The sequence below is a fragment of the Amblyomma mixtum genome, chromosome 2 (assembly GCF_055824585.1).
Source record: "Amblyomma mixtum isolate Tamu chromosome 2, ASM5582458v1, whole genome shotgun sequence".
NCBI classification, from domain to species: Eukaryota; Metazoa; Arthropoda; class Arachnida; order Ixodida; family Ixodidae; genus Amblyomma; species Amblyomma mixtum.
Window position 1 is genome coordinate 295335680 of NC_143013.1, and position 12863 is coordinate 295348542.

The window sequence follows — 12863 nt, forward strand, 5'->3', positions numbered from 1 at the left end:
CTAAAGGCAAGTCGTCCTTTTATACTAGTCGAGAGTAAAAGGTCGCAGTATTTCACACAGCAACTCGTTAAGCTAATTGTAAATTGCTAGCTATACGTGGCTTAAACAAAAAAAGTAAGAATTTCATCAGGTATTGGAACCCTCTGGCTATCAATGCATGTAACTAAAAGCAACAGAATGCAATAAGAAAGTAAGTTCATTAAAGCTGTGTAAGAAATTACCTGATTACACTCTAGAATTTAAGATAACTTTTGATCTAAGACCACAAGCTCAATTATGACTACATTTTTGAAATCAGAAGAGAAACACACATCAGTGTGCAAAATTTCACCAGATTCTAGCCACAAATAAAAAGGCCAGTTTTAAGACCCTCGTCCCCCCTTAATTTTTTAGAGCTGTCATGTTCTCTTCTATGGATCCTTTGCTTCTAGAAAGAACAGCCCGAAAATTCTGTAGGACTGGTCCTTCGAAAAGGGCTGGCTGTTTCAGTTCTTCAGGTTTGCTTGCACAGTATGGTGGCACGAAGCATTTGTGAACCTGTTGCTTTGCTGTCTCTCGCGGCAGGAGGACATGGTGACCAAGGAAATCGAGATCGACCATCGGGTGCATTCCCGGCTGATTGGGGCCAAGGGTCGCAACATCCGCCGCCTGATGGAGCAGCACAAGGTGGAGATCAAGTTTCCACGGCCAGAGGACCCCAACAAGGACTTGGTGCAGGTCACGGGCGCAGAGGATGATGTTGAGGATGCCCTTGACTACCTCAAGCAGTTCGAGGATGAACACGTGAGTCGTGGCGTGTGACTCTCTGAGAACAAGAGTCATTCTTAAAGAATTATTTTTGTTTGTTCTACTAATACATGCCCCTAATTCATGTATTAATTGGCATGCCTTCACATGGGCTGGAATCCCTGTTTTGAAAGGGTTCTTATTCCCTTAAAAGGTTTAGCATTACCTGTGTGATAACCAGTTCAAGGAGCATCTTTTGAACATGACTCTTCGCAATAAATATTCAATGTGGCAGCTCATTTCAGACTTCAGTTTTGCTCCTCTTTTCTCACTGCTGCCGAAATTGGATTGCATAATTGAGGTGGCGTAAAACTATGGAGCATTTCATTGGCCATACATCAGAGATGGTCCCTTCTTCCTGATGTTCGAGTGATTTAGTGGGCAGGGAATTGTATGAAAGAGGCTATGGCCACTCGTAACTTTACGACTAATGCTGTATTTTTTTTTCCCCCATCTTCCTTCCATTGACAACCAGTTGGAGGACATCCTGGACCAAGAGAGCTACCACCCGTCTCGCCAGAGCCACGGCAACAACAACAGCAGTGGTGGTGGCGGCAACAACTCTCAAGGCTGGAACGAGACGTCCCCGTCGAGCGAGGGCTTTGTTGTGCGCGGTGGGCCCTGGGAACAGCGGGCTCCCGACACCACCAGCACCCAGGAGTTCCCCTCGTTCGGCGGTGGACCCGCGCTGGACTCTGCGCCAGCCAAGCCTGTGCCCTGGGGGCCCTCGCGCCGCTAGGCAGCTGGGGTGGCCCCACCCCCCTTTCTCCTTTCCCCTGTGTGGCAGCCAGCCCCCTCCTCCCCACCCTTCTTTATACTTCCACGACACTGGCCCCTACCACCATCCAATGTGGTTTCCTCTTCCTGCCTTTCCAGTGCGCGCTGCATTGTCTGTCCACATCCAAAATTAGGTCTTCCTTCTTGCCGCCGGCCGACTACTGCTGCTGTGGCATGTGGTGTGAGAGCTGTTCTGGACCAGCCATGGAAGTCTTCTTTTGAAGCCGACGTGTTTTAGTTCCCCCCTCGGTTATTCTTTATGAAACCGTCCCGCTTTCTTTTTTTTTTTTTCTTTTGTAAATGGGCTAGTGCATCCTCCGGCCTGTATACTGGTTGACTTTTGTGTCATGTATGCTGGACACATTACTTTGAGCACCTGCATTTTTCCAAACTGGTCTTGAGAGTTGAAAGCAGTTTCGTAGTCTTTCCTTTATTTCCCTTCTCTTCCACTATTTTTTTTTTTATTGTGTGTTTGTTGAAATGTGGGCATGTGCCTGAGCTATGATTGAGTGTGACAGGCTCTTATTTTTGTTTTTCTTTCCCTCTTCCATTCCTTTCCTGTTCTCATGGGCAGGGGAAAAAGTCTTTTCCGTACATTGTCAAGAACTGGCTAGGTTGTAACTTTAGTTTTTTTTTTTTTTTTTTTTTTTACACTCTGCCTAGGCTTGCCCCATCCGGTGTAAAGTTGGTTGCCAAATAGGGCATTTAAATTTCCAAAACCTGCCCTTTAAGGCAAGCGCTCGTTTTTTCGTTCATTGTTTCTTTTCTGCTAAAAACATTAGATGTTTCTTCTTTTTGTTTTGATTGTATGCTGCAGCATTGTTGAGTGAACTGTGTACTGTGGCTGCTTGAACACACCGCGTTGCCATACTGTGCTGTAGACGTATTTCATTCCTCTCCTGTTAATGTTGGAACTCAGAAACACGGGGAAGGGCTTGTTGCAGCTTGATTAGACGCCACATTGTCCTCACGCTGCATCAAGGTTTTTTTTTTTTTTCCTATACTTTGTTGTTAATTAAATCAAAGCAGCTGTTATTGCTGCTCCTGGCTGTTCAGGAACTTAGTTTCATCATTATCATGGATGGCTTTTTTTTTTCTCAACTGTGTTGTCAGTGTGTAGTGTGTGTGTGTGTGTGTGCAATGGTGCAGGTGTGAATGCTGTATTGTCATTGTCCCACCCCTTGTCTTTCTCCTCATTTGGTCTTCTTTTTGTGGTTGAGCTCTAATTTTCTAGAATGCTAATCACAGTCATTGTGCTTCCTGTACTGCTGAGACATCTTTTTTTTTTTTCTTGCTGCAACCTTGTGTGAATTATTTTCGGGATCAGCGGACAAAACAAAGATCAACGCCTTTCTCAAGCAGTTGGCTGAGAAGAGCCTTTTTAGTTGAAGCCTGCATGGAATGATTGTGATGCCTAGGATTTCCATTGTTTTTGTTAAATAATTATGGTGTGAACAAAATCAAGTGGCTCTGACAGACTGTTTATGCTCTCCAAGTTCAAAATTTGTCTTCATTTGTGTAGCCCTTGATTTTGTTCCTTTGCTTTCTTATTGCTTCTAACCTCCTTTTTCTTGCCTAAAGTAAAGAGAAATTCTTGTCGTTATACATTCTTTTTGGAGGAAAGTTGCGTCGTTGCCATTTTGCTTGGTGTTTGCCCTTCAGTGTTTCGTGTGACTGCGGTTAATAGCTCAAAACAACTGGGATTGTTTTGCTGTTGCCCTGTGCAGTTTCTGAAAATTCAGCATGTACAAACAAAAACTACTTTATGACCATAGCAGCCAACTTTCTAAAACTCTCACCCACCTTTTAGTTTTTTTGTGTGTGTGTAGTTGTTTTGTATGGCATGAGTGTTTGGAAAACAAGCACAAGTTGTGTAAGGCAATGCTCAAGTTTTTTGGGTGCAAACACAGAAACCAAGCTCAGACGCTCCTTCAAGCCTGCATTTTTGTTGGGGCTGCTGCCTTTCGTTCTCGGCTGTACAGAAGAGCCCAGTAGTATTTTCTGTTGCCTCTGTACTTTTTTTTTTACCACCTTCAACCTGGGACATTTAGGTGTGGCAAAATTATGCTTATTATATAAGAGAGCGTTTTCAACGTGCTTGGTACATTTACGCGACGTGCCTCTGCCACTTTTTTTCCCCCATGTTTTCGGCTTTCCACAATGTGTGCAATGTTTACAGCACCGATCAAGTCGGTACAAGTAGCACTAGTTACTCTTACCCGCCCTCTTTTTAAATGTTCACTAACTTGCTTTGTGGGGGCTTTTGTTTTACAGCTTTGGTTGTTCCCCACATCAAGGTTACATGTGCATCCAAAACATGCAGTCACAACCATTTTTAGCACCTGCAAGATAAAAAACAATGTGAGATTAAGTGTGGCTGTCTCAAACCTTTTTTCTTCTTGGGCGGGGGGAAGCCATGTCTGTCGCTGTGTGCAGAACGGTGATGAGAGCGAGGAGAGTGTCGAAGGAACGTCCCTGATGCCACCCAAACGGCGGCTTGGGTTGAGGGTCCTAGTTGGGGGCAAGTTTCTATGCAGTCTTTGTGCCAGTCGTTGTATATTCTAAAGAGGTATATTGATCTATAAAAAAAGGGGAATAAAAAAAGCGTTACAAACGTTTGTCTCTTTTTTCAAATAACTTTAGTGTGTTTCAAAGTGGACGATTTGTTTGAAGGGAATGGAGAACTTCAATCAAGTGAAACTTTCTTGAGCATATAGGGCTTCCACTGCACTGTAAATAAGGTAAGTGCAATGTCGTACTGTCGCGACTTACCTCGCCTATGGAGCGATGCTGTGACAATGTGAAATCTACCTGCTGTGTTCATTAAATATTTGTGGTATTTAGCGAACTAGGGCATCGCCGTTAAAGTGTTCATAGGCACCGTGGAGCTGTAGCCTCTCTGCATTAACATATCCGTTGAATAATGTTTGAGGATCGGAGCTGACAGTTGTTAAATTTCACATTGCTTTCAGTTACTACTATAAGTAGTGCAGCATCGGCGGTACTGCGCCAAGAAATTTTCTGCGGCCGATTCATTCGAAGGATGAAACTGCGCTGTAACCTTTCCTGAACACACAGGCGCCGCAATAACCTCTGTTGCGCGCATGTGTAGGAATGCAGCGCGTGTCAATACGCAGTAATGCCGCACCTCCCTGGCACGAACGAGTTATCAAGTCGTATCTGCGATCGCGGACGAACGCAAATTGCGTCTGGCGAGAGTAGGAGGGAGATATCTAGCTTTTTTTTTATTATTCGCCACCTCTTGCCTCTGCAGCTCCAAATATGGCAACCAGACTGAGGCAGCATGGAATTAGCGAACTGTTTTCCTGTTGCCCACAAGGGCTGGATTGATCTGCTAGCCAAACTGGCGCAAGCGCTGCTATTTTTGAATGACCTCAACACGAAACTACTTTGCGGGGGTTGCCGTGAAAGGGCCATAGACGTCGCGTCAGTCGCTTTATTTTTATTAGTTCACAGTTATGGCAGACGACATTTCGGAAGATATTTGCGACGACTGGGAGGATATGGTGGAAAATGGCGTAAGTCTTCAGGTTGATACGACTTGTGTAGTTTTCCCAGCGCATTACGTTAACTGCAGTCCTTACGCAAGTCGTGTCGTGGGCTCCGATGGATCAGGTTCAATCGACTGAGGTTGTAGGCCTAACGTTAGGCTTATTTTTCTCCACTGAGCTTTCCTGTTTGATTCATTTAGCTCGGGCCATTTCTCCTCGCATGAGAAAACAGATTTCCTTTTAGATCCGCCTTTATGCTTGCTACTCGCGTTTGTATACTGTGCGCGTCGCTGGGACTCTAACATGTGTTGTCATGTCCAATCAGGTGCTGGAGAAGAAGTTGGAAAGGTTAAAGGTGAAAACAAACTCCGCAAACAGGTCAGTTTACTTGACGTTTCTCCTCTCGCGGTTGCACTTGTTCCCGAGCGTATGTAAAGCTCTGCCAGGCTGTCGATTTCTGGGGTTGAGTTGCCTTCAAAGTGCCCAGTGCGTGTAACAGTGTTCATATTACTGACAGGCGAGTTTAACTGCCGCACCTTCTAGTGTAGCCTGGACGGTGCAAGCATCGTGTGCTTTGCTGGTACTACGGGTTGCCTTTTGTACGTTTTGCGGCACCTTGAGGGCTCCAGCTGTGTCCTTGTTTCGTTTAGCTGCCGCGTTGTTAGTGGCATAGCCGAACGGATTCCTGACTGCAGCGTCGTTTTGAAAGTGTAGACGTAATCCGTTTGGCCATCTTGAGACGTTCTCCGTAACTCGTGCTTGTGTGTTCGGCCCAGCCCAGGCCTGTCGTTGATCCTAGCGCAATACGAGAGTTAATTTCGTGCTGCCAGCGTTGCGTACCGATTCCGTTTTTTCAGTAACCACACGAACGCTCCAGCGAGTGGCGGTGGGGCCGGTATCTGCGAGTTTGCGGCGATGCCGCGTGTGGTTCTCGAAGACAGTGTTCGGACGCCGTACGCGCCGGCTGTGAAGATCCTGAAACGACCGCCCGACGCAAACCGATCCGGCGCCAGCCTCAACGGCACCGGTTCCGAGAAATCGCCCAACCGGCAGCCCGTCAAAAGCCTACAGCAGCGGGAGGCCGAGTACGCTGAGGCAAGGCTGCGAATATTGGGTTCGGCTCGCAGCGAAGACGACAACCAGAAGGAAAAGTAAGGACAATCTGGAGTCGTACCACGTGTTCGTTTATTGCATGCGTCGTCATATGGTATGCTTACATGACCACCTGAACATTGCCTGTAACCTGTAGCATTGTGCGCTTCTGTGTTCAAGTTTGTAGTCAGTAGTTTCGCAGTATACATTGCTTCTTGGTTTATCCACAAGTACGCTTCTTTTTGTCAGTTCAGCACTAAGTATGGTTAACAGGAGCTCTTGAAACACACTGCTGATGCATTTAACATTATTCTTCCAGTCCCTGCAGTGATAAAATTGTAAACATGAGAGTTTTCTATGACGTGTATAACATGACTTCTGGCTAAGTGTGAATTGTTTGACTTGTTGCTTTCAGAGGCATCTCAATTGCTCTGGGCAGACTCATGCCATTCGTTTTTGCTTTTTACATACTTTACGTGATTCATGGTTTCTGAGGTAGCGTGAAACGAGACAAGGGACAGAGAAATACGCACGCATCACTGAATCACTGTTACTGACTCCCCCAAGTTTCTACCCTTGTGAATTATACTTTGCGTACCTCACTGTACCTAACTAGATAGCAAACGCTACTCTGCTTGGACTTCGTTTGGTGATGGAATGAAGCGCTCTCCAAGAAAGCACCTGTTTCTAGTCAGAATGCGTGTGTAGGCACTCTTCAATTAATGCCTCTGCCATATGAGCTATTTCAGCGCCTGTTGAGTCAACGGCCATCAAACTCAGTGAAGTCAGCCAGTGCCACATGGTTGTTTTCAATGTTCGTTGCACTTGGTGGGGATTAACTCAGCGAAGGTTTGCGAATGGCCATCGGCAAAGTTTGAAACACTTTAATAGCTTTTTCAAACTAATTTCAACCAAAAAAAGTAGCTCATTATGTGCTTACTGTTCCACTCCAAGTAGTTTGGTTTGGTTTATTGGAATTTAACGTCCCAATGCTACTCGGGCTATGAGGGACGCCGTTGTGAAGGGCTCCGGAAATTTTGACACCTGGGATTCCTTAACCACTGACATTGCACAGTGCATGGGCCTCTAGAATTTCGCCTCCATTGAAATTCGGCCGCTGCGGCTGGGATTGAACCCGCATTTTTTGGGCCAGCAGCCGAGTGCCGTAGCCACCGTGGCGGGGCACTCCAAGTAGTGTCACTAAATCAAACTTTGCTGTACTGTTTCACATATATTCATATATTGTTTCACATTTCTATTGAAGTGCATTCAATTTTCAATACCATTGAAGCTTGCCCTGTAGAAACAGCTTGTGTATATAACCCTCAAGAAATTTTATCACCATTGACCCAGTGGGCACATAGATAGAGCCTTTTGTTTTCAGGTAAAGCCTGATTTTACCCGATTCTTGCACAAGAGAATGAAGGGCTCATTGTGATTAGGAGTTGGACTTCTCGGTTCTGACTGAAAAAGACGATAAAAGTACACCAAATTTAGTTTTTGAAGTTCGTTTTTAACCGAAAAAAGTTAGTATTCTTTGTGTGCAAAGCATAGCTAGCTAGCTGTTGAGTACGAGTTACACTCAGTCAAAGTTGAAAATTAAGTAAGGAAACCAGGGGCGTGATGAGGCTGGGGCGTTGTTGGATAAGCCGCGCAGTTGTGCGATTTGAGAGATTTTTTCGGTTGTTTACGCTCCTCTGCAGACCGGGAAGCACCGCCTTCTCGCCACCTGACAGCTAAGCACTGTTCTTTCATCGCCCACCTAGAGCATTTAGTTGGTTATATTGGTTTATTAACTGCATGGTCATGTATTGGTTTATCAAGGTGTAAGACACTGAAACAAAACTGTGCATGGTCGTCATGAAAAGTATCATGTTCGGGCTACCATGACGATTGAGCCGCAGTTCCATTGCTGCCGTCAACACACACACCACGTGTTGCCCTGCCCTCTCGCTCAGTCAAGAGTGGCAACCCAAAAAACACTTGTCAACCTAGTTCTTAGAAGCAAGTTCCACTTGTGTTCTTGATTGCCGGCTGTCTCACTAAGTTGCATTTCTATATTTAATGAAGAAAGCAATTTTGTGTTCAAACACACCTCCAAGTGAAAAATTACTAGTAAATTATGCTAACTACTGGCAAACTAACTGTTCATGCTGACAGAATTTCCGAGGTAGACTCTAAGTGACTTTTGACCACAGAGAAATGCTGCATTAAATCACTGAAAAAATTTTTGCAATTAATTCAAATTATATTTGCCAAAAAGAAAACCGAAACTTGCGTTCTGAAATAAACACAAGAAAAAAGTCCGCCGATGTTTTGAAAAATAAAAACCGAAAAGTCCAACCCTTAATTATGATATATGTATCAAAGGGCATAGAGAATGTGTGTTTTTTTAACAAAGCTGAAGACTCTGCATGAAAATTAGTGGATATCCTGTGCTTATTAAGGAATGTTCATTTAATTGGTGACGTTAAACGTTTTTGAACTCTTGTCATTCGTGGCCTGATTTAATGTGAGGATATTTTTGAAAAGCAATTTTTAGAAGCAAGCGGCCAAACATGGGTACTGACCAAGCATTTATCTGGCATCATTGTATCAAGCGATATCCATGTGAATGACATCATGCTCCAGGGCTCTTAGTACCTCTTTAAAATGACCGCTGTGATATTTATGACTGTTTTCACACTGCACAAGGCAGGGAGGTCTTGCATGCATGTTAAGTGCTGCATAGTAGTTTGAGAATTTTGACAAAATAATAGTAAAAGGTGAGAAAATATCTCTTCTAAACGTTTCTTTTCTGTGCAGTCTGTCATATCCATGTTTGTGAAATGTCTAGCAAAAAGGCATTTTTGTCCCACACAAAAATGAGAATTTATAGCAACACACATTTTGTACCTGGATTCTGGAAAAAATAAAACTCAAATGAAGAGCCCTATATGTAGATTGCTCATGTGACAGGCCTGCAAGGGGATTTATCATATTGAAGGTAGTATCACTCGTATTGCAGGCAATGACTGCATTGTATCATCACAAAAGTTGATGCATTTTATTTTGTGTCCGTTGCAAACAAGAGATTGTATGGACCTCGATGTTGATGTTGCTGTCGTCGTTCTTACATTTCACTTTATTCTGGTGAGGGCATTGTTTTTTTGCTGAGGTGTGCTTTTATTCTGATGTATGAGCTTTTGTGGGGCTGTTGTGTAAGTAATGCAAAATGCTATGATGCATGACATAAGAACCAAAAGAGAACGCTTATTTTCCGGCACTCCCTGTACCACTTGCTGAGTAAAGTGATCAGAAAAAGTGGGCACGACATGACAGTCACAAAGGACTTGAATCGACTACCAACAAAGCCTTGTTGAAAGTTGAAAGTTTATTTCAGGCAGACGAGATACAAGTGTACAGGTCTGTCTAAGAGGCTGACAAAAAGGCGTGGATGCCTGACGAGTGTCAGCCTCTCAATACACACAACACCTCAGCATACAGTGCAGAAAAAAAAAGAAGGAAAATGTGGACATGAAAACGGTTGCAGGCACTGAAGGATGGATAAAAAAACGAAAAACAGGCAGCGATAGAAAATGTGATGCAAAGGTGAGAAACTGGCACTCAAAAAGCAAGAAATGTACCAAGTCAAGTCCTTTCTACTATAACATTAAATAGGCATTCAACTGGGAAGATCTCACAACTGCATCTGCCTCAAGAGTACTAAGCCTAGAAGAGAACAAAATGTCATGATGCATTGTTAAGCATTGGCAAATGTATCAACATGGCACTTTTAATGTCTTAACAAGTTAATGAAGCTGATGTCACATTGGCAAATTTGGTCATCGCAAATATTCCGACAGCAAGCTTTAGTTACTTCTGTGTTTAGTTGCTTACTTAACCAGCTTAAACAGCTAAAGTGACTTAATTGGCTCAAGCCAAGGCATTTTGTGAACTTGTCGTTGATGTTCTGTTCATTGTATGGGCTGCATATTGTGCATACTATTCCCCTTGCAAGGAAGAGACTAAACATGTTTTGCATGTTTGCAGGTCGTCCGGCGTAAGTGTTTTGAACCATGTGGTGAGTGACCCACACCAGGTTCCCATTCGGCAACCCCGGGGTCCTGACCAGGGCTCCAACGGTTTCCAGCAGCCAAGGAGGTAGCGCTGGCTTGAGACGTTGACGTTAGCTTCTCCCACGCTGGACCCCTTGCCTCCCCTGTCAACGGCTCGGCGGAGTTGCGCACGTGCTGCTGCCGTCGTCACCTGTAAGGAACTTGTGTGCACTGTGTGTCACCTTGCAGAAGTGTGAAGAAAAAGGTTGACATGCTCTCCCCTTCGGTTTTCTCCTGTCGTCTCGTCATTCTTACTGAAATGCATGCTTCACGGACTTCACTCGTATCTCTGCTGGCCTGAGCAGTGCAGGATCTTGGTGGGAATTGTCGGCAGTGCACCTCGGTGATGGAAATGCTGGTTTTTGCGCTGCTGTGCCGGTGTTGCTTTATCTGTGTGCTGAGTTGGGTTTTGGCGCCTTCCTACCGGCGCGGGTAAGACGATGCGCATTTGATCTGCGCTGTGTGTTTGATGTGCGCGGAACAGCTCTTGGTTTCACTGTCCTTGGTCATTGGGACACATTGATGGTGAATGTCCTCCTTGATGGTTGCTATCAGCTGCGCTTGCAGCCAGAACCTGCCCAGCCATGTAGAGGCAGTGTAACCAGCATCCTAGTGCTGTTGGCTGCAGGTGCAGGGGAGACCTTGGTGACATTTTTGAGAAAAGACAAAAGTGTGCTGGCTTCAGAATGCTGTAGTGTGTGTGTGTGCGTGTACATTTTATTTTTCATGCACTGAGATATTTGACTGAGCAAACTTGAATGTTTTGCTAGCCCTCTCGTTTGTGTTGCCTTGTGGATGAGAAGGGTGGTGTAGATGTTGGCAGGAATGCATGAGTGAAACCAAGAGCTTTTGAGGGAAGCATGCGCTGTGATGACTGTTTTGTTATTCGCCTGCTCATTTACCGTAGGTTTTCTTGAGGCAGTTTTTTTGCAGGCCAACGCGCTCTAGCCTTTCAGTATACATGCTATGTAGCTTGTTGCTTTTACTGCCTGCCTTCCTTTTATTTTTCTGCACCTATACTGCATTAAGCATTTCTGTAGCCCTTACTTTACACACTGTAAAGAATGAAAATCCTCTTTTTTTCATCTTTTCCCCTTATAGTTCTGTGTTCTGTTCTGTTCAGGGCAGAGTGTTGCATGTAGAAAACTTTTTATGCCAGCAGGTTGTTTCCAGATAGACACCCAGCAGAGCTAATTTCTGCCAACCTTGAATTGCTGCAGCTACACTTCATAGGGCCTGGTTTCCTTGAAGTTACACCACCACTGAGCAAGAGTTTCTGAAGCATGTTTCGCTCAACAAATAATGCCAACACACAAGAATTTGTTTTGCATATTTATGCATGTGGTGAAGGCCTTTACTGACAGCAGATGGGGAGCTTATAGGGTCTGGTTGCAGTATTTATAAATTGACGTGCACATTGGAAGCTTTTTCCACTAACACACACACACGCGCATTGTTGAGCAGGGAGGTGGGAAGGTATTAGTCAAGAGCCATCTCTCTGTCTCTTCACAACCCTGTGGAGCAGTACCCTTGATGCTGAACACTGTTGATAGCCAGTTGCTGCCCCCTCTCGCTGTCTGCCGGTTTCACTGAACATCATGCTGCCCCTCTTGGTGCATGCTGTAGCTAAATTGGGCCACATTTCAACATGCATGCAGTTGAGTTCATATAAGGATCGCAGTGTGACAGATTATTCACGCCTAATATACAAAATATATATATGTATATGGTTACATATATATGTACATATATACACACAACATTTTTTTGACTGCCCTTGAATTGTGTGAATACATGTATGTATACATTACTGTATGTGTACATATCCATGTGTAAGTGTGTACATATTCTTGCTAACCAGTAGTCCGCTAAGCGATGGGTGGTCAAGAGAGTGCATTGAGAGTGTATTTTGCTATGTGTCTGTACCTGCAAAGTGTTGTTCTTGCGACCACGAGCTTGATCTTTGAACCAGTTTTAATTTCCAGATACCGCGATGATTTTTTCCGTGTTAAGAAACCTCTACTTACACATGCTCCTTGCACGTGAGGGAACGTTTCTTTTCATGCTGCCTTCTGCTGTTTGCTGCAGCATGAGCATCTTGGCCACTGGAAAGACTGAAAGGCCGAACTGTGGATGGTCACAAAATAAAGCACGGGGGGTTCGCACTGGGGGAAGAGAGTCACGCGTTTAAGCACATTCGTGTGCATTGTGTAGGCCAAGCTCGTGATGTGCAGTCCTTGTCCAGCATTGTTTGTTTTCTGAAAAAATGCTAAATGGAGACAGAGTTCTGTAATTCCGGAAACAGAAAAGAAATTGTGCTCTTTATGACTCTGCAAAACTGCATCAACCATTTTTTTTTTTTTTTTCATTTTGTACAGTGATGAGATCAAAGAAAAGTTGTGTGCAAATCTGAGCGGTTTGGTTCTTGTCGAGGATGACCATGTCTTCGATGTTTTGTATAAAGGCTTTCTTTTGCTCTGTCACGTACATTCTTGCTTGCTTTTTAAGATGCAATGCAGATTTTAGATGTATATCTTGTACTTTTTCTTGCTCATACTTTAACTCGACTAGCAAATTTTTGCTTATGTTATGCTTTAAT

At 44.3% G+C, this 12863-nt stretch overlaps 2 protein-coding genes across 2 annotated transcripts in view; both read left to right on the top strand.

The window, feature by feature from the left end:
- Dp1 (satellite-binding protein 1 Dp1) overlaps positions 1-4177 on the top strand; it is a 43623-nt gene extending 39446 nt beyond the window's left edge. Inside the window, exons 15-16 of the mRNA XM_089574515.1 lie at positions 565-783; positions 1262-4177. Of these exons, the coding sequence (XP_089430641.1) occupies positions 565-783; positions 1262-1525 (483 nt within the window). The 3' untranslated portion in view covers positions 1526-4177. The remainder of the gene's footprint in view (positions 1-564; positions 784-1261) is intronic.
- An 820-nt stretch (positions 4178-4997) lies between these two features.
- Positions 4998-12747, top strand: LOC149364563 (SUZ RNA-binding domain-containing). Its single transcript, XM_089574531.1, has 4 exons — positions 4998-5102; positions 5401-5453; positions 5933-6226; positions 10200-12747. Exons 1-4 carry the CDS (start codon positions 5043-5045, stop codon positions 10312-10314), a joined length of 522 nt encoding a protein of 173 aa, XP_089430657.1. The 5' UTR covers positions 4998-5042; the 3' UTR covers positions 10315-12747.
- Positions 12748-12863: the final 116 nt, after the last annotated feature.